This window comes from Rutilus rutilus (assembly GCF_951802725.1).
Source record: "Rutilus rutilus genome assembly, chromosome: 24".
Classification (NCBI taxonomy): Eukaryota; Metazoa; Chordata; class Actinopteri; order Cypriniformes; family Leuciscidae; genus Rutilus; species Rutilus rutilus.
The window spans coordinates 20,881,654-20,902,742 of record NC_140228.1 but is presented as its reverse complement, the minus strand read 5'-3'; the positions used below and the strand labels follow the sequence as shown (position 1 = coordinate 20,902,742).

General features: G+C 42.3%; 1 protein-coding gene across 1 annotated transcript in view; it reads right to left on the bottom strand.

Moving 5' to 3' along the window:
* LOC311284258 (ADP-ribosyl cyclase/cyclic ADP-ribose hydrolase 1) overlaps positions 1 to 21,089 on the bottom strand; it is a gene marked incomplete at both ends in the record, with an annotated part of 173,813 nt that overhangs the window by 43,222 nt on the left and 109,502 nt on the right. The window contains 2 exons of the mRNA XM_084399214.1: positions 394 to 486; positions 18,470 to 18,543. Coding sequence (XP_084255340.1) covers positions 394 to 486; positions 18,470 to 18,543 — 167 coding nt within the window. The remainder of the gene's footprint in view (positions 1 to 393; positions 487 to 18,469; positions 18,544 to 21,089) is intronic.

Here is a 21,089-nt window from a genome sequence, read left to right as displayed (position 1 = left end):
TTTGGTGCTGCATCCTGAAACTCAACACACAATTATCTTCATTAAAAGTATAGTGAGACTAAATTATATTTTGTTGCCGCTTTCTCTCCTATTGTGGTCTTTGATCTTAAAATTAGCTGATGATAAATAAAATGCAGCTATCCGTTGGTTTCGCTGATGTGAACTGTTAAATTTGCATACAGCTTGGGAATTGAAGAACTGTTTTATATTAATACTGCAGAGATACATTTATGTTGCCATGTGTAAATGGAACAGTTTTAACAAATCGGATAGCTATCTGATCAGCAAAAATGCATGACATGACCACATTGTGGAAGAGAAAGTGTTTATATATTAATATGTATATTAATAAAGTCTATCACATTGTGAACAAGAAGAAATGTTCTCTCTTACACAAAGGGTCCCTCCAGGTTGTAGACAACTTTAATGTAGACATGGCTGACCATCCTTGGGTTTAGATTGTCCAGTTCCACACTGCCAAACATGCTGAGAAATAGACACTTGAAAATATGCTTTATGTTTATAATGCATACTTAATGTCAAAAAAAAAAAAAAAAAAAAAAAAGATATATATATCACAGTATTAGTTCAGTGGTTCCCAATCCAGGTCCTGGGCCCGGTTGCACCTGCTGTGCGTATGTTACAACTTAGCCTAGTTTTGATGTAAATGGACACTAAGTTACAACTTACACACTGCTCAATATTTTTGTGTTGCACCATTAAACTTAATTAAAATGTAACTCTACGTATAAACTAAATATTTGCGGAAGCCTCTGATCAGGAGTAAAGGTTGGAATAAAATAACAGACTGACTGAACTACATCAATAAGCTCATGTTTTACCCGACAGACTACATTTCTTTATAACATGTGCGGTAATGCTGACATTTAGATTCATTTACATTTCAAGAGAGATTATGTGAATAGAATATTATTTTGTTAGCAGCTCTTCAACATTAACCTGTCAAAAACAGCGTGCCACTGTGTGAATGTTAAATAAAATCAGTCACAATAAATAAATGTAATTTTTTTTTTTTTTTGTATCAGTATTTATTTCTTGATCTTCATTCATTGCACATACAGTTTCTGAATGTTATTTATGCTTTATATAAATTCGGAGTGTCTATTTACACTAAGGGCAAATAGCCTGCCTTGTTGACAATGGCTATTTACACTAACTCCGCCCATCAATGTCTGTTTGGTTGTATCAGTATTTATTTCTTGATCTTTATCAATTGCAAATACAGTTTCTGAATGTTATTTATGCTTTATATAAATTCGGAGTGTCTATTTACACTAAGTGCAAATAGCCTGCCTTGTTGGCAATGGCTATTTACACTAACTCCGCCCATCAATGTCGGTTTGGGCCAGAAAAAAAAACCAAAACTGATGACAGCCTGTCATCCGCAGTGGCATAGGGAATAAGGCATGCAACCACTCATCTATATAATGACTGGATAGTTCATGACGTTCTAAACTGCCAGCAGGCAGTGAAGCCACCGGAAGTGTTCGAGCGGCCATCTTACAGAGGGATCTACCAGCAGAGGGATCCAACGGCCGTTATACAGAGATTGGTAGCTCCGACGGCACTTTTAAGATGATCCGCTGTGCTGCATACAAGTGTAAAATGATGTTCACAAAAGGATGTAGTAAAACTGCCCACAGGTTATAATTCAAGCCCTGTAAGTAGTAATTTGCACAATTGTCGCTATTCCCGTGTTGTTTACTCCGAGGCAAGAGTAATGTTTCTTCAACAAACAAAAAACAAAAGTCAACAGTCAACAGTAGCCTATTATAAACCTCAGAGCAGCAATAATCACAATTAAGTGTCCAATAGCGACACCATTTGACAGCTTCAAAAGAGCTTCGTGCAGAGTCTGTTTACCGTTACTTACATTAACCCATACAATTTGTATTATGCATTTCCTGAACATGTACTTGCTAACTAATCAAACACTTTATTTGAACAAGCTACCGATCTATAAAACACAATCGGTCTTCCGACCTTTTACTATCGTGTCAATTGATTTTGATATGCACGAGGGAGAGAGAGCAAAACAGCGCTTGTGTTGTTTGAAGACGGCGAGAGTGCACGCGCGCAGCCGGGGCTCTCTCTCTCTCTGCTCGTTCTTATATGCGCCCAGTCCACTGATCTAAATAATTTGTTGTTATGACGACTTATTTGTTCCCTCGTTTTAATAAATTCGAATTCCCCCCAGCGGTCATTGATGCCCCTCCTACCACAGGCCATGGCGTGGCCCAAAAAAATATCCCTTTTAGTTATTCTTTTAATATTAAATGTACAAACTGTAACTTAAATGAAATAAAATGAAATGAACGGGGAAAACGCATAACTTTGGTTGTTCATGACATGTTACTAGGTTTGGTCATCATTGGTCAATGCTTATTGGTCGCTGAGTAAACTTGTTACATTTGATTTGCAGCGCACAAAATCCATTTCAAGTTGTTATTTGAATCGAAAAGAACAGTTTGTCCGTCTATATCATAGACAGCTAGTGGCTAACTGTTAGCCTAATTATCGACAAAAAATGGATTTATGAAAATGGTTTAGTCTTCCTCAGCCTCTTCCATCAGCAGACTCTGACACTCCGGCCACCACCACCAGTACCACGGTCTCTGAGAGCCGAGCTGGCCCTTCTGCTAATGCTAGCTCCGGACAACCGCCAACAGACTTAACTAGCGCAGCCATAGAGCAACAATCTACAAGCCCCCAAGTCAGTGGACAGCGGTTGGTGATATCGGGACTGACAGGCCTGTCCAAATTGTGTTAAAACAGTATCCTGTAACCGTTTACAGTGGTAAGGGGCGATCATTCGTTGATAAATGGTTTCACAACAGAGAGTGGTTGGAGTACAGTGTCAAGGCAGACTCAGCATTTTGTTTTTGCTGTCGGATGTTCAGCTTTACTAGAAAATCTGGAACATTGGATCCCTTTGCGAGTGTGGGCTATCGTAACTGGAAACATGCTATGGCCAAAGACCGTGGATTTCATAAACATGAAACTTCGAAGGACCACATGTCTTGCTATGCAATGTGGAAGGAGAGGGAGATGCGTCACAATATGGGGAATGAGGTATCAACCCTTGTCAATGCAGATCAACTAAGGAAAAAACGGTATTATGTGTCCTCACTAATAGATGTGGTTGGGTTCTTGATTGAAAACCAGTTGCAACTACGGGAGAAGATTGACGCTTTTGATGCCATGTCGGAGGGGGGGGTCTGGACTTTTCCTTTCCATGCTTTATTACACCATCCAAAAGGATCCTGAATTGGCTAATGTGGTGAAGACAATCCCTCGCAATGCCACTTACACCTGTCATGATATGCAAAATGAACTTCTTAGAACACTCAGTAATGTGGTGTGTAGCGTATGGACAATCTCACGGTGACTTGTCATTGTAAGCTTCAGAAAAGCTTTTAACCATTAACCTCATAAATGTAAATCACAGCTTAGCACCGATGAGTCTGAATCAAATTGCCCCTCTGACACATTGTGGCCGGGTGGAAGTTTAACAGAGACACCTTCAAAGAGATCGTAATAAACTCGCACCCCTCTTTCTCTGCAAGCAAGAAATCCAGGTGGCCACAGAAAAGCTCTGAGATGCCATCACACACACACACATCCTTTATATCTAACTCGGAATATAAATAATTCTGAAATGTATATGACATATTCCGGTATGCATGCATGTTTCCCCTTTTATTGACATAGTTATGATTCCCTAGTTGTGTTAGTTGAACTTTTAAGTGCTTATTTTAAAGAATGTATCCCTAACAGAACGCGGTCCTGTTACCGGACCCCCTTTTAGACTGATAAGAGTTTTACGACCCCAAAAGGAATCTGCAGAGGGCTGCGACAGCTCACTCGATTTCTTTTTGAGGATTTTATATAAACCATGTTAATCCTATATATATATATCTATATATATATCTCTATATATATATATCTATATATATATATATCTATATATATATCCACTTGAGAAATATATCTAAACATGTATCTAATTTTCTCATCTAATGATTTTCCTTCTATGTGGTTTGGTCTTTGTGTTCTTGTAAACTTTTGGGATTAATGTTTCAGACCTGTTTACATACTATGGTTTATGCAAATCATATGTGTGGCATGTTTAGTCTCTATAAACTCCAATCTTTGTTCCCCATTTGTTAATTTACATCACATTTTGTTAACTTTATGACGCATTAGGATTATAAGCATCTAAAAGATTATTGTGTTAAGCATCCAATCAAATTACATGATTCAGAGGCCTGCCGAACAATGGGTCATAAAAATTTTCCCGCCAAAGGAAAACGGTTCTTATTGGTTTACATACGCCTAGAGGGTGTGACCTCTTCACACTTTAAAGATTACTGACCACAAGATCAGATGCTCTTCTCTTCTTCACGTTTTGTTTTCTCCATTGTTTTGTCTCTTCATGTTTTCGTCGCTCTTCGTTTTGCATCTTCAAGCTTTTGTTTTCTTCAAGTTGGTTTCGTTTTATCTAAAGTTTGTTCTCTCTCCGTTTTGGCTTTACGTCCTTGCCTTGTTTTAGTCTTGTGTTCACTCATCTCTACCTTCCAGCGAAACGGCCTTTAAACTAAGTTTCTGGCAATTCTTACAAGTAAACCGTTTGAACTTCCCGCGAACGACGCAAGCTCCGGAAGAAACGAAAGAATGCGTCCAACTAACAGACACACCGAGAACGGACACTCACACACACGCATCAGCAACAAAAGATCAATGCAAGTATTCTTTTACCAAGATTTAAATTCGTTAAGGTTATCTGCCCCTGCTTAAGGTGATTTGATTCTTTACTGGTTCTCAAAGGTTAACTGTTTGACATTTTTGCCATTCTGTGATCTGCTCTTTCTGTCTTTCTTTATTTACTTTCATTATACTATTCATATATGTATTCTTTGTTAAATGTAGTTGTATGTTTCATTTATTAAAAACCCATTAGACGCTTAATTGTCTCTGCCTGCTGCTCACAGAACACAGCCTCTTAAATGTGTATGATCTTTAGCTACAAGTTTTACAAAGTGTGATCAGCCTACAAGTTAATAATCTTGTAAAACAAGAGTTATTCCTCATGGCCAGAGGAATAGCCTTTCTTGAGAGTTTATAAAAAGAATCCTTCTTGAGAGTCGATAGGAAATCGCATGATTCGTTTGGCGGACAAACGAATCATTCGATGTGACATTAATTTTGTAGGAATTCACAAATTTGATATATAGCCCATCTGAATGTTCATAAATATATGGGCTTAAAAATTCCCTTTTTGGGCGATTTAAATTGTGTAGGTAATATGGCTCATAACAAGTATGATTATTTATTAATAATTAATTATTGATTATTAATTATACATTCCCCTCATTTGAGCTGTTTTGCTACAGGTGACAGACGTTATAGTGGAGGAAGTTGGTGACTCCTATTACACTTTGAAAGTTGATGGGACGCGTGACCCCACAGGATGTGAAAATATATCGATTGTGCTTCGATTTGTGAATGAGTCTTACGAAGTTACAGAGCGTCTACTGTGCATCGCTACGGCTCAGAAAGGTGACGCACAGACATTAACCGATCAAATTTTGAGCTATCCAGGCCAACCTTGTTAAGCTTAACAAGGTTGGCCTGGATAGCTCAAAATGTCTGAGTCAGGTATATGATGGAGCTGTGCTTATGTCGGGGAAACGTGGTGGTGTTCAGAAAATTCTACAGGACAGACTTGGACGTGAGATACCATATGTGCACTGCCTCAACCATCAGTTTGGAGTTTTTTGAGGTGTGCGATTCCCTCTACAAGTTCTGTAGAAAGCCAACGGTTGCTATGCATTATAAAGGTGCGCATCTTAAACATCTTCTGGAGCAGAGATGGACAGGGCATCTTGCCACTGTCTCAGTCATTCTTAAGTCATTTAATGACATAAAATCGATTCTGACCGATGCTGACACTGTGCTGAACTATGGCACAGAGACGAGGATGGAAGCTACAGGCCTGCTGCGCGAGATATCTGAGCCAAGTTTCTTGTTCCTTGCCAACTTAACCCACAGAGTCCTTTCTCTATTGGACCCACCGAACAAGCTTCTCCAGAGAGAGGACACTGACTTGTTGAGAGGTTTAAAGGTTGTATCAGTGATTTCAGGCCCAAAAAAAAATGATCACATTCATCTAATCTTTCCTAACGATCGTGCAGCCGTACACGAGCACAAAACCTCACAACACCCACCCCCTGTCCGTGATTGGTTGGAACCTATTTGTTTTGGTTTTGAGTGGTTGGTGAAACCAATTGTTTTTGTGTGCAGATCTCAGAGCCTAGGCTGCCTACAGAGACGCGGTTTTTTGACGGCATGCTTATGGGGTGGGTAGCTAGCGGATCGTTAGGAAAGATTAGATGAATGTGATCTTTTTTTGGGGGGCTTGAAATCACTGATACAACCTTTAAGTGTTGTGGCGTGTGCAACAGCATGTGTTAAAAAACTCCGTTGTGATGAAGAGTTTAAGCAGATGCTGGATACTGCCACGCCCACCAGCGAGTCACTGAGAACCGGGCCCAAACGGAGACACATAGAGAGCACACGGATGGATGGTTACATCGTTACAGGGCCTACAGGAGGACACAGAGGTGATGATGACTTGGACACTGAACTTCGGAGATTGTACTACAACACTATTGATTCGGTGGTTGGGGAACTGGAGCGTAGATTCAGCGAGTGCAACTCACAACTGGCAAGTACACTTGCAGCACTAAATCCAAAGGCCGATAACTTCCTTGATGTGAAAGCTGTGAAGCATATTCTCGACCTGTCACAATCGATTATGATTGACGCTGAGTTTGAAGTTGCTAAAGAGTTTTTAATGTCACAAAAGCAAGCAATACAGGGAGACTGGATCATACAGCACATCATCTCAACGTACCACAACCATCTAATTGCCATGCCCAGTGTGCTGACTGCATTCAAACATGCATTAACATTTGGCGCATCCACAGCAATGTGTGAGAATTCATTGTCCACTCTGAAAAATGTTTTTTCGGAAAACAGACGCACAATGCTACACGAGAGAAAGGCCAGGTTTGCTGGGTCTATCTGCATTTGTGTTTTATACTTGGCTGCCTTTAAGATATATGGGCTTATGTCATTTCTGCCTGGTGCGTGGCTTGTCCAATAGGCTACTTGCTGCCCGAATGCATGCCTCAGTTATGTCAGCGGTCCTGTCCTGTTACTTACGTGTTGTCCAGGGGTGTTTTTGATAATGGTGGAGGCTGGTGTTGTCTAATGTTTATAACCAGTGGTAGGCCTACTTAATGGTTTTCTGGAAGTGCATAAACTGTTGAGAGGTGGATAAACTATTTTGACATGTCAGAGATGGGTAAACTGCATTTATTTGCGTTTAGCCTCCATGACAGCCCTCCGCTGTGTGTGACTGAGCTGGAGTAGAGAGAGGGCATAACTTTACCCCACCCCTTTCTGCCTTTTATTATCATCTTTGTGTGTGTGACTGAGTAAACTGTGTGCATAGGGCTACCACATAGCCTCTAAGTGACATGATATGGAAATTAACAACAAGAATAAACGAAATTCGCAAATAATAATTAATAATAATAATAAAAAAACATGTTTCGTTTTTTATAGCATTTCTGCTGTGTTGGACTATGATGTCACCACTGCATCAAAATATTTCTCAAACGGCACTGCCCCCCCGCTGATGACATAATGCCCCTCCAGTAGATCTGCTCTGGCGCCGACTCTGATTCCATCCCTCATTTTGATTTAACGAATTACAACATGGCTACTGTAATGTTAGAATGTCATGTATAAATGAGGCAATAGAAGCGTTGCTCCGTTTCGGTTCTTTATTCACAACTGCGCCACATCTAGCGGCATGAACTGTGTTGACTCAATACCGTATATATCTTATTAGCTACGCATGCTACAAACAGGTATATGTTGCTCTATATATTACCGTATAGCCTAACAGATTCTCAAGCTATCATTACATCTTCCCTTTTTTCAAATATTATTCTGTAACACGTGAGCATGCCACAACAACAAACACCAATAAAGATAATAAACAAACAAACATCTTTCAGTGTCTTCTTTTCTTGTCTTTTTAAACGTCTTATTCAACAATTGTTTAGAACTTAAATCTTCTTTAGAATCATGAATGACTATCTAGGGATTCCGGGTAGACTACCGGTCACCCACATAGAAGCCGAGGATTATTCTGCCTCACGTAGCAATCTATGTACTAACTATGAAATCTTTCATGTATTCAGGCTGTTTAACAACTCTTCCTTTACGCGTAACAACCTTTTTAGGTTGTTCTGGAACTTCTTGTTCTACGTTTTGATCCTGATTACTTGGATATTGTTCAGCTTGTGCCAGTTCCTCATCCACACTTTTCTCTTCATCGGAATCACGTTGGCATGAAGATGGATTGAGGAAGCGTAGATGCTTTCTGTTTCTTCTCAAGTCTCCATTCTCTGTGCGAATTATGTAAGATCTTGGTGTTGTGTGTTTACATACAACCGTAGCAGTCTTGTTCCATGCTTTCTCATTGTCCGTTTTGACTGTAACAGGATCTCCAGGTTTGAGTTCAGGCAACGGTCGACAACCATGACGTCTGTCATAATAAAGCTTGTAATTAGCTTTCGCCATATTGTCGGTTACTCTCACCTTTGAAAAATCAGGCCACTCAGGCATCAGTTTCTTTTCCAGAACCGGTGTTCTCAACTGACGTCCAAGCATCAACTGCTGTATCCTGTGGCTTGGATGGGAGTAACTCTGTAAGCTAGAAGAGCTAGAAAAGGATCTTCTTGCCTGAGAATGTGCTTTGCGGTTCTCACTGCTCTTTCAGCCTCACCATTTGACTGTGCAAAATACGGGCTTGTGGTGATGTGGTGAAACTTGTAAGCTGTTGCAAAATCCTGAAACTGTTGGCCAACGAATTGCGGACCATTGTCAGTAACAAGGGTATCAGGACAACCCCATCTGGCAAACATGTTGCTCAATCTCAATGCCACCGTCTTCCCTGACATATCTGGAAGATAGGCAATGTCGCTGAATCTAGAAAAATAGTCAACCACTACAAGGTAGTTTTTTTTGTTGACTTCGCAAATGTCAGCTGCAATTCTCACCCAAGGTGCGTCTGGTAATGGGGTATTCATCAGAGGTTCTCTGTGTTGTGCTGGCTTATTTATTCGACAGAAAGTTCTCTCTCCAAACAAAGTGTTTGGTGGCCTGGGATTAGCAAGGAGATCCAGGTATCTACCTGGATCTCCTTGCTAATCCCAGGCCACCAAACACTTTGTTTTGCACGCTCTCTACACTTGACGATCCGCATGTGACCATCATGAAGTTTCCTCTTGACCTCAGCTCTCATGACACTTGGAATAACGATCCTGTCACTGTAAATCAGAAGATCATCACACACAGACAACATATCCTTCACAGCGAAGTAAGGCTTGACGTGCTCTGGAACTTGTGAAGGATACTTTGGCCATCCCTGTCTAACATACTTTATCACCACTTGCAACTCAGGATCAGTCTTTGTGCTTTCAATGACCTCGTTCAGTCGTGAACATGACATTGGCCAGGCAGCTCTAGTGGACTCCTCCAGGGCCGTAATGTCATTCATAAGCTCCACTGAATCCAGATGTGGTGTCGAAGATGGATGTCTAGAAAGAGCATCAGCTACAACCAGTGATTTCCCTGGCACATATTCAGCTTTAGCATTGAACCTCATCAGTCGAATCAAGAGTCGCTGGCATCTCAAAGGAACCATGTCAATTTCCTTGCTGTTGATGAATCAACGGTTTATGATCTGTGTGAATTACAAAACTGTCCAGACCGTACAAGTACTTGGAAAATCTTTCACAAGCCCACACCACACTGAGACATTCTTTTTCAATCTGTGCATATTTTGTTTCGGTGTTGGTTAAGGTACGCGAACAGCAAGCTACAGGTCTCAAGCATCCATCATGCTGCTGGAAGAGGACTCCTCCTAGTCCATAACTGCTAGCGTCTGCACTTACAATGGTTGGTTTGTTTACGTCAAAGAAAGAAAGAACTGGTGCTTCAGTCATGAGCTCTTTGACTCCTGTGAGCGCTTGTTCCTGTGCATAACTCCAAGTCCAAACTGTATCAGCTTTAAGGAGATCATTAAGTGGGCGGGTTATTTCAGCCAAACCAGGTAGGTATCGACCTAGATAATGAACCATTCCCAAAATCCTCTTTATTGCTGTCACGTTCTGTGGAGGTTGAATATTCAGTATGGCCTCGACCTTTTTCTCATCTGGTCTGACTCCACGAGCATCAATGATTTGACCCAGAAATTGTATCTGCATTTGCCTCAACAGACATTTGTCATCATTGAGTTTCAATCCCGCATCAGAAAGTGTCTTCAAGACCCTCCTTAAACGACAATCGTGAACCTCTGCCGTTTCCCCGTGGATGATTATGTCATCCATGTATGCTGCTGTACCTTCATGGTCTCTTAAGAGGTTATTCATCTCTCTTTGAAATATCTCTGGTGCACTGGAGATTCCCGAAAGGAAGCCTATGAAAGAAATACCTTCCAAACGGTGTTATAAATGTCGTGAATTTAGCACTCTCCCTCTCCAGAGGAATTTGCCAAAATCCGCTCGCTGCATCTAGTAGTGAAAACATTGTTGCACCTGACAACTGTATATCAGTATATATGAAGTATATCATTGAGGGTTGGTAGAATATACCTTTCACGTTCACCTGCTTGATTTAAACGATTTAGGCCTACACATATTCTCACCTGGCCATTCTTCCTAGGCACAGGCACCATCGGCGCACACCATTCAGTAGGCTCTGTAATTTCTTCAATCACGCCACACTTCACCATTCTGTCTAGTTCAGCTTTCACCTTAGAAAGTAAGGGAACCGACACTCTCCTGGCTGTTGTAATGGCATATGGGACTGCGTCTGCTTTCAGCTTGATTTTCACAGGAGCGGTTTTCAAAAGTCCAACCGACTCACCGGGTGAACTCACATCGTCAATCCGCTGAACTAACCCCAGGGCAGCAGAAACTTCTCAACTCAGCAAATTATTAACAGACTGACCTGCTATGACAAAAACAGTAAAGCAGTACTTGTTTCCCTTGTGGTGCTTGTCTCAAATCTTCCTGAACTTCTCAATTTCCCTCCTGGACAATCCAGCGCTGCATTCACGAACATTAAGTTAGGCCTTGTGTTGAGAGCTTTATAAGTTTGTTCCGATATGACACTAATGTCTGCACCAGTGTCTATCTTAAACTCCACTTCCGTATCTTGAATCCTCAAGGTTATAGACCATGCGTCACTTGAGTCCTTTACTTTGATTGCTCCAAGGAAAAACTAATCTTCATGCTCTTCCTGCACTGCATTTACATCACTAACATGTAGAGTACGACACACAATAGCATAATGGTTTCTCTTACCACACTTTCGACACTCTGCTCTTCTCGCTGGGCAGTTGACGCTCTTTGGATGTTGTTTGCCACAACGCATGCATTTCCCCACAATTGGGTCATTTGATCGTGTGTTCTTCTGGCTATTTGTTCTCAGTGTCCATTTTTCTCTATGCTTTCTGGCTTGAACGCTCCTTTTGGTCGAAATGATGCACTGTGCTTCCTCCGTACGACTTCATTCAATGCTGAAGAGCCGGTCTGTTCGGAAACATGACTTTTTATCTGTTCCGATTGCTGTGCGTGCCTACATGCTCTCTCAAGCGATAAGTCAGACATCATTTGTAATCTCTGGGACATATCTTTATCCAGAACACCAATCACCAGTCTGTCTCTTATATTTTCACTTTTAGCTTCTCCAAATGCGCATGTTTCAGCCAGTTCATGTAAGCTACGAATGAATTCTTACACGTTTTCACCTTGCTTTTGAACACGCTGATAAAATCTCGCCCGTTCATGTATCACGTTGACTTTAGGCACAAAGTAATTGTTCAACTTCTCTAAAACTATGTCGTACCTATTCTCGTCGCCATCCGCTGCGTACACAAATGTACTGACGATGTGTTCTGCCTCCTTCCTGAGAGAATACAAAAGTGTACAAACTTGAACTTCTCCCGACTCTTTGTCCAGCTTCGTGGCCATTCGGAATCTGTGGAAACGCTGCTTCCATTCAGGCCAGAGCTCGGAGTGACTGAAGTCAAAACTTTCGGGTAGAGAAAACTTTGCCATGTTGTCACGTTGACTTCTGACACCATGTAATGTTAGGATGTCATGTATAAATGAGGCAGTAGAAGCGTTGCTCCGTTTCGGTTCTTTATTCACATATATCTTATCTATATCACCGTATATCTCTTATTAGCTACGCATGCCACAAACAGGTATATGTTGCTCTATATATTACCGTATATAGCCTAACAGATTCTCAAGCTATCATTACAGCCACAATATAGTAAAACGAGGGAACAAATTGGTAAAACGTGCCGAGGTATAGGTATTATTAATTCGTGGCCACGAAACTATATTCACATGAATATTCACCAATTCACAAAAATATAGGTCTTTAGCATTCACTATTTAATTAATAGTATCAAACTGTTTTTCTTACCTGTGAAGGTAGCTCTTCAGTGAAGGCCAACTAGTGTTCTCATACAGCTTTCTATTCCTTTTGCAAAGAAATTGCAATTTTTAAATTTTTTCATAAGCAGGAAAATTTCCGACTTTAAACAAATTCCCATTTAAATGCTTAGGAAGTTTTGCGTTGTAAGAATGTACAGGGAGACTTTAGATTTAAAAATGGTGTCTCGTTAGGCATTGTTTTCTCAGTCAAATTTCCCTATTGATTCAATACACTGAACGCATGAGCGCGGTGGCTTCACTGTTTATGACGTCATGAGCTATCCAGTCATTCTATATAGATCAGTGCATGCAACAGATACTTTTGGCGCGATTGAGTTCGAATCCACCTTTTACTGAACTCGTTCTGCTCCCTTTTCCCATCGCAAATCAGATTGGAACAGCTTTTATTTTCAATCAATATGAAGAAAATATGTGCAAAGTGGAATTACAGTGGCTGACGGTTAGTTAATAATAAAGTGTTTATCGGGTAGGGTGGGTAGGTGAAGGGAGGGCTTTATTGTCCCAATAAGGTGGCGTTTATTTAATAAATACATTCATTTACACTCAAGATGTTATTATTGCATACTGTTTTATAATGTACTAAAATACTGAGCTGCAAATCATATCTAACTATTTACATTTATTGCAAAGAAAATACTGTTATTTTTACATTATGTAAATAGAATCTATAGCTATTTTCACTTAGTGTAAATAGCATATCATTAAGAAAATACTTATATTTTCACTTTTTGTGAATAGAAGCTATTGCTATTTGCACTTAGTGTAAATAGAATATATAACTATTTGCACTTAGTGTAATTAGCATCTATTGCTAAGAAAATATGCTATTTTCACTCAGTGCAAATAGCCTCTGCCATATAAAATACCTATTATGATCACGATTAAATACTATCATATTTAATTCAACTTATTTTTACCATTAGTTATGTAAGACAAAAGTTAGAATGATGGATAAAATTTAAATCACAGCATTTCAACAGAACCTCTATTCATGTATTTCAGGGCTGACATTGGAATATTGAGGGTAAACATCGTATTCTTATACTAGCTCTATATTTACTAGCTACGTTCTGCCTCAAGAACAAATAGCACCGAATAAAGTACTGAGTTAGTAACAAACTAGCTGGTTGTTACTAAGCCTCTAGTATGGACAGTGTTCCAATTTAAGTAAGAAATTACAAATGGGTGGTACAACCCTACACTGGAGTGCCCTTAGCACTGCACATTTTAGATGTCTCCCAAACACTCCTGATTCAACACATTAGCTCATTAGTAAAGACTCCAAGACCTCAGCTGTGTTTGAAATCGCATTACAGGATTGAATGAGTGCACTCGATAATGTCCACTATGGTTTAGGACACCACTACAAATGACTGTTCCCTTAAATAGTGCCCTATTTAAGGGTTTAGGGGGCAATTAAGAACACAGCCCTCAAATATGTAGATAAGAGAGACATGAAAAATATTTTGCTGGTACTACAGGAACAGGATTGGGAACCACTAGTTCTCTTACGAGAGGGCTCTCGTACTGCGTAAGTATCTTCCCTTTTCCGTGAGATATTGAAGCCAAAAAATTATCCTTAATTTTGTATTATTGTAAAACGCGCTGCGGCAGCATACAGACATAGGCAAGACGGCTCGCGTGCCTATTGGCTGTCCTGCGGCAACTGCAGCAGCCTATCGAGCGAGGCCTAGCCGGATAGCGCAGCAGGAAGGCGAGTGAAGGTGGCGCGGCCAGCGACTTCAGTGACGACTCGTCCCGCTGAAAGGCTTCCTCAGACGGCGCGGCTTCTCTCCGGATCCAGCGATGCGTGAGCTTCGCTGAAGAGATGAAAAATCAGATATCAGCTGCCTGCGAGCTGGATTTATAGGCCTAAGCCACGCCCGTTTCGGCGGGATGTGACGCAGCGGGCGCGAAGCACCCTCATTGGGTCTGACGTCACGTCAGCCTTTCAGCGGGACGAGTCGTCACTGAAGTCGCTGGCCGCGCCGCCTTCACTCGCCTTCCTGCTGCGCTATCCGGCGCCTATATCCTTTGCTCTCTGTTCTGTGTGTGTGCTCGCCGCCGTGACACACTCTATCTAAAAGAGCTTGCGTCTTTTTCAAGATGCCTTCCTGTGGCTCGTGCAGAGCCCCACTCAGCGACGGGGACCGCCATGTGATCTGCGTTTCCTGCCTGGGTGAGGATCATGCAGCTCTCGCGCTCACTGACGGCGGCTGCCCTCATTGCGAGCTACTGCCTATGGCAACTCTGAGGACTCACTTTTCTCAGAGACTGCAGCCCGGAGCCCTCCCCCACCCGTCAAAGCTCGCTGGTTTGCCCGCCTGCTTCACCGGCTTCGCTAGCGTCTCTTCCTGACGGACAGCGGCCGAAGTCTGCCGCCGCTTCCGTCGACGACGCCGAAGAGGAAGCCGCGTTGGGGGAGGATGATTCCTGCTCTATCCTGGCGTCAGGCAGTGAGGTTTGGGCGAGCTCTGTGGATCTCGCACCCGCTGCTCGCGCATCGTCAGGCAAGAGAGCTAACATCAAGTCAGAGCTGATGCGTGTACTGGCACAGGCCGCGGCGAGCCTTGGCCTCGAGTGGTCTACGCCTGAGCAGCCTGCTCACAACCGGCTGGATGGATACTTTCTTCCTGGGGAGCGCGCTTCGCCTGCGTCCAGACCAGCGCCTTTTCTTCCTGAGTTACACGAAGAAGTCGCTAAGTCTTGGAAAGCCCCCTTTTCAGCTAGAATGCGCTCTTCTGTTGGCAGAATTCCGCTGGCATTCTCCGCTGTTGACGATGCCAAAAACAGAGGGTACCATTCGCTCCCGCCGGTCGAAGAAGCGATAGCAGCCCACCTTTGCCCGCCCTCCGCTGGACGGCGCGCTAAGCTGGCGCTACCATCGAAAGCCTGCCGCACGACGTCAACCCTGCTCGGTCGCGCTTTCTCCGCCGCTGGGCAGGCCTTCTTCCTGAGTAAGAAAGAATACTCCAAAGTTCCATAGCGCTGCACACTATGGCCACCCTGCAAATTTTCCAGGCCGATCTCCTCCGAAAGCTGGACGAGAAAGGACCAGATGCAATTTGCGTGCCAGACTTAAAGGAGAACTGCCCCGCATGGGCCGCGGCCTAGGATTGCGGTAAAGCCCGAGGCCCCGAAGTCGTCCTAGCACGCCTAGGGAAACGACGGTGTTCGAGTCCCGCCGCGGCCGGACTTCCACCAAAACTCATCGCTCGTTCAGTTCCAAGAAATGTGACTGTTCCAGTGTATTCTGCAGTAAACAAGCCGGTTCCACTGCCCGCTTGCCTGCACACAAATGCCGTTTTCACGGCTACCCAGATAAATCCCATAAAGAGTGTATTTTCTGGTGTCCTGGCCACGGCCGATGGTGTTATGAGTGTAGACAAAATGCCCACTGCCCAGTGCTCATTCCTACACACAAGCACAGCCCGTCACACAGGGCTCGCGCACATGAAATCGACCCAGATCGATTGCGCATTAAACGTAGCAAATGTGCCCACTGCCCAGTGCCCACAAACACTACGTTCTGCATGTCTCAAGGTTTCTGTAAAAACGAAACCAGCGTGCATTCGCTCTGCTCTGCTCAGGCGGACAATGCTCTCAGTGTTGTAAATGTGCCCGCTATCCCGCGCCCACATTCACACATAGACATGACAAGTCCTACGGGACTCGCCCAGCCCTCCCCCTCTCGGTTGACCGCCGCAGAGGAGTCGAGCGCGGGCAGTCTGCCCGCTGTAATCAGCGCGCCCCCTGCCTCGAATGTCATAAGCGTGATGCTTATGTTACAGCACACCGAAGCTCCTCTGTCGCTAAGCGACCGGAGCGCACTCCACATTTAACCCCTAGCCATTCATGCAGAGGCATGGGCAATGCTTCCCGGGGTTTCGGAGTGGGTGCTAGACATTATAAAGAGAGGCTATTCGCTACAGTTCTGTCGACGCCCTCGCCGCTGTGCGACGCGCGTCGAATCTACGGTGAAAACAGAAGTGGCACACCTACTTCAAGCCAAAATATCGAAACTGTTGAGCAAAGGGGCCATAGAGCCTTTATCTCAAGCTCAGGGCGAAGGGGGGCTATACAGCAGATACTTCCTGGTACCGAAAAAAGACGGGGGTCTCAGACCCATACTAGATCTAAGACAGCTGAACAAAGTGCTTGCGAAGCGACAGTTCAGAATGCTCACGACCAGAAAAATCTTCGCGCAAATTCGCCGAGGAGACTGGTTTATGTCAATAGATCTGAAGGACACGTATTTTCAAATACAGACAGACGGAGCAGCTCTTTGTTTCGTTCAGCGGGCGTTCCAAGGGACTAGCCGCGTCGAAACAGAGCCTATCCAGATGGATAGTTGCCGCTATAGCGCTGGCGTACGCTTCCAAGGGCATGCAGTGCCTGTTGGGTGTCAGAGCGCACTCCACGAGAAGCATGGCTTCTTCGTGGGCCTGGTCAAGTGGGATTGCCTTGCAAGATATATGTATGGCGGCAGGCTGGGCCTCCCCATCTACATTTATAAGGTTTTATAACCTAGAGGTTCCCGCCTTACAGGCCAGGCTGTTGTCGGTCTAATAAACCAGTACTGTCTGTTCTGATGCTATCGGTTCAGAATACTGTGTCCGCTGAGCGCTGCTCGCTGATCGACCATAAAATACTTATGGGCAAAATGGATAAGACCCACAATTTTCCATCAGTTCAGGCCGAACTCCGCCCTGTCTCTATGATGTAATTTGCGCATGCACACGCTCTGGTTCGCTTCGGCGATGAAAAACCAGATATCAGCTGCCTGCGAGCTGGATTTATAGGCCTAAGCCACGCCCGTTTCGGCGGGATGTGACGCAGCTGGCGCAAAGCACCCTCATTGGGTCTGACGTCACGCTAGGCCTCGCTCGATAGGCTGCTGCTATTGCCGCAAATTTAAAAAAAAAATTATTTAAGCTGTTTTTTTATAGTTTATGACTATGTTGTCATGGCAACAAAGTTTAAATGTAATACCTTTACTTTAAAATGGTTAATAAATTATTTTTTCCCCACACTAAAATCACACTAACATGTATATTGTTACTGAGTTAACATTACTCATTAGTGTAGCATAAGTGATGACATTGAAGAGCCATTTTGAGGTTCCCACAGAACATTTCCTTTAACAGTTCTTAAATGAAATGTTTTTCTTAGTGTGAAAATCATTTAATCTAAAGAACCATTTGTTTACTATAAAGAACTCTTTTGTGCAATGGAACACTTCCACGGATGTTCATGGAACCATAGATGCCAATAAAGAACATTTATTTTTAAAAGTGTTCTGAAACTTCCATTGTAAGTGCTACACTGTAACCCTGGTTTATGTTTTTTTCCAAAGAAAAGGAGGAACTGAAAACTGAATGGACCAAGAAGTGGAAATATTTTGTTCTGGTCAACATTACAAGAGCTGTCAACTTGTACTGAACCCTAAATGTTCTTTTAAGTATTGCAAGATTACAAGGTAGATGGAGTGAAGGCATAGCCTGGGATCAGACAAGATGAAAAACTTATATAAAGCTGTATAAAGCTATATATCCGTAATCCTTGTCTCCAAAAGGTTGCGCAAAAGCTTTCCTGTGATCTCAGAAAATAAATCTATTGTATAGAAACAGCCCATTAGAATTATTATTAGGTTACTAAAACATTTAGTTTTTTTCTGGTTTATGTTGTTCACAATTAAGCAATTCAGTTTATGGCCATTATGATTATTTAAAGAACATCTTAAACTGCAGAAATCAAATTATTTATTATATAAGTTTAAAGGGCAAAAGCATACTTATCCCATTGCACATAATAGCTAGAAAAATAAACATACACACCTTTTTTTGTTGAAAGCATGATGAATTGATCCATTTAGCAAGACTGTAATATTTCCGCATGCTGCCACTGCAAACTGTAAAGACAGATTCAAACCAATGAAATGCATTAGCGCCACTTCATTCCATTTTGTTAAACTATTAGAAGGCCACTGTTTTATGTGGATATTGGACATGGGGACACAAGTGAAGTACAAAGCCTTGTTTATATAATAAATAGTTCAGCATACAAATACATGCAATTATGGAAACATTTTGGATTTGTGAGTGTAATGGTCTCATTCTGTTTTGGTTTCGTTTTCACTCATTGCCATGTTCCATTTTGCCTGAGTTGCCTGTGATTGCTAGTTTCCATGGTTATTCATTAGTTCCTCACCTGTTTGTAGTTCCTTTGATTACTCTGTGTATAAGCTCTTAGTTTCCTTAGTTCTTTGTCCGGTATAGTCAATGTATTAAGTGGTTGTGCTATTGTGTTTTCCTGGTTATCTCCTGCGTGTTTCCTTTTCGACTTATCATTAAAGACTGTTTTGTTTATTTTCCATCGTCATGTCCTTTACAGCAACTACAGCATGACAAAATACCGGACCTAAATATACGATTTTTTTGTGGTGTTTTAAAAATTGACTTTTCTCTGCCTAGAGCAGGAGCAACAATCCCTCGAGGACCACACAAGAGACTTTTTAGATCTGGATTGCCTTATGTCATTCCCTGACCTCTCTCTGTGTGCATTTTATATACCAGCTTAAGCGGGCATATGGTATTAATTTCCCATCAAAAGTATTGTGGTCACAGATTAAAAGATAAGAGTGAAACACATGTAAAAATATATTGTACAAACTGAAAACAAAATAATGCAAAATGATCAGAATAGCAAACAATGTGGTCATGGATTAAAAAATAAGCGTGAATCAAAAAATTAAAAGCGTATTTAAAAAACATAAGCATGAATCAAAACTTTAACACATTAAAAAATTATATTGCACAAAACTTAAACATGTAGGTAAAATAATCTGAATAACTTTAGTACTGAAAAACTAAAAAAAAGTTTTTTTTTTATTTTCTCTGTATTTTGTGCTCTCACATTTTCTGCTCATATTTTATTTTATTTGTATGCTTGTTCTGTTTTTCCCTTCACTCCTCTTTCCACGTTCTGCACTTGCTTTCCCAAATGTTGCAGTTAGAGTTTCATGTAAATTAGGGCAGGCTTAAATGTCACCATTGGTCCACTAGTTCTAGATTGACAGCTTCTCCTCTAGCCAATCAATCAAAGAGGCGAGTTGATGTCACTCCAATGCGACTCATGGGCTACATCTGAAATTGCATACCTCCCTATACTATATAGTAGGCGAAAAATATTATGTGACAAAAGAAGTATGTCCAAATTCACCGTATTCCTAAAAGAGAAGGCAAAAAGTACCCAGATAACCTACTCCTTCCAATGAGATTCTGAAGTGTCCATATGATGGAAACACGAGAGGATTTATGAATAGCAGTGAAGCAATGTAACTGACGCCGGAATTACATCCTTATTACATTCATTATGTACACATTCATAATATATAGAACTCTTTTAGCAGTCGTGAAGTAATTACTTATTCAAAATAAGAACCTACTCAAGAGAGTATGATATTTCGGACGCAGCCATTGCTACTGATGCTCACTTGTTCCAACCGTCAGCTGGCAAATAATTGTTAAAGGCACCAATTATGTCGTTAATTTCAAGATTGATATGAAGATTACATTTGAAACATTACAAGGACTTTCAAGCTGTACAGCTATCAGAACTATAGACATATACAAATAATTACATTTCTCTTTTTTTAGACATATGAGATGCTTCTTGTAACACAGTTTGTTGTTCGGGGAAGGAGGAGGCGGGAACCGGTGAACATTTAAACACACTTTAATCATCCAAAAATAAACCATCTACAAAACAAAAGAAAATGCGGGAGCCCCTCATGTGCAACTGCCGCCACATATAAACAAAACATAACATAAATAGTTCAGGCCTGGTCCTCTCTCGTCCTTCACCACTGTCACTCCTCCTTTTATGTTTCCGAAGGTCCTCCATGAGAGATACAAGACCGGTGCAGCACGCAGGCCCATCATCAATCGTGCCACTGGCCTCGCTCTGTTCTCTCACGGCCGTCGGTCTCGTCCTGCTTGCCAACACTTCTCTTTTCATGTGCACTCTTGTTATGAATGTTAATCTTTGTGGGATCACCGTAGGGATCACAACATATGGGAACCCAGCCTAGCACAGGTTCCACCAGTGAATACTAAGTGTTAGGCCTGGCGTCAGGCGCTCCGCCACATCCGACTGCCGAGGGTGGTGGAGGAACTCAACAGGGTTCGCCAAGCGCACATATCCGGTCCATTGGAGGGGAATGACACAGCAAGCCGACACTGAACGGGGTCTCTGGTGTTTACTAGCTATGGGAAGCGAGTATACGGGAGGATAACGGTTCTACATGAAGGCTGTAGAAACTAGCAAACGTGTTGGGTGTCGCCCAGCCAGGAGCTCTATGAATATCTGTCAGCAAGGCACCTTGTGCCAATGCCCAGGAAGAGGCTACACTAGAGTGGGCTCTCAACTCCTCCGGGGGCAGCGCTGGCAGGTTCA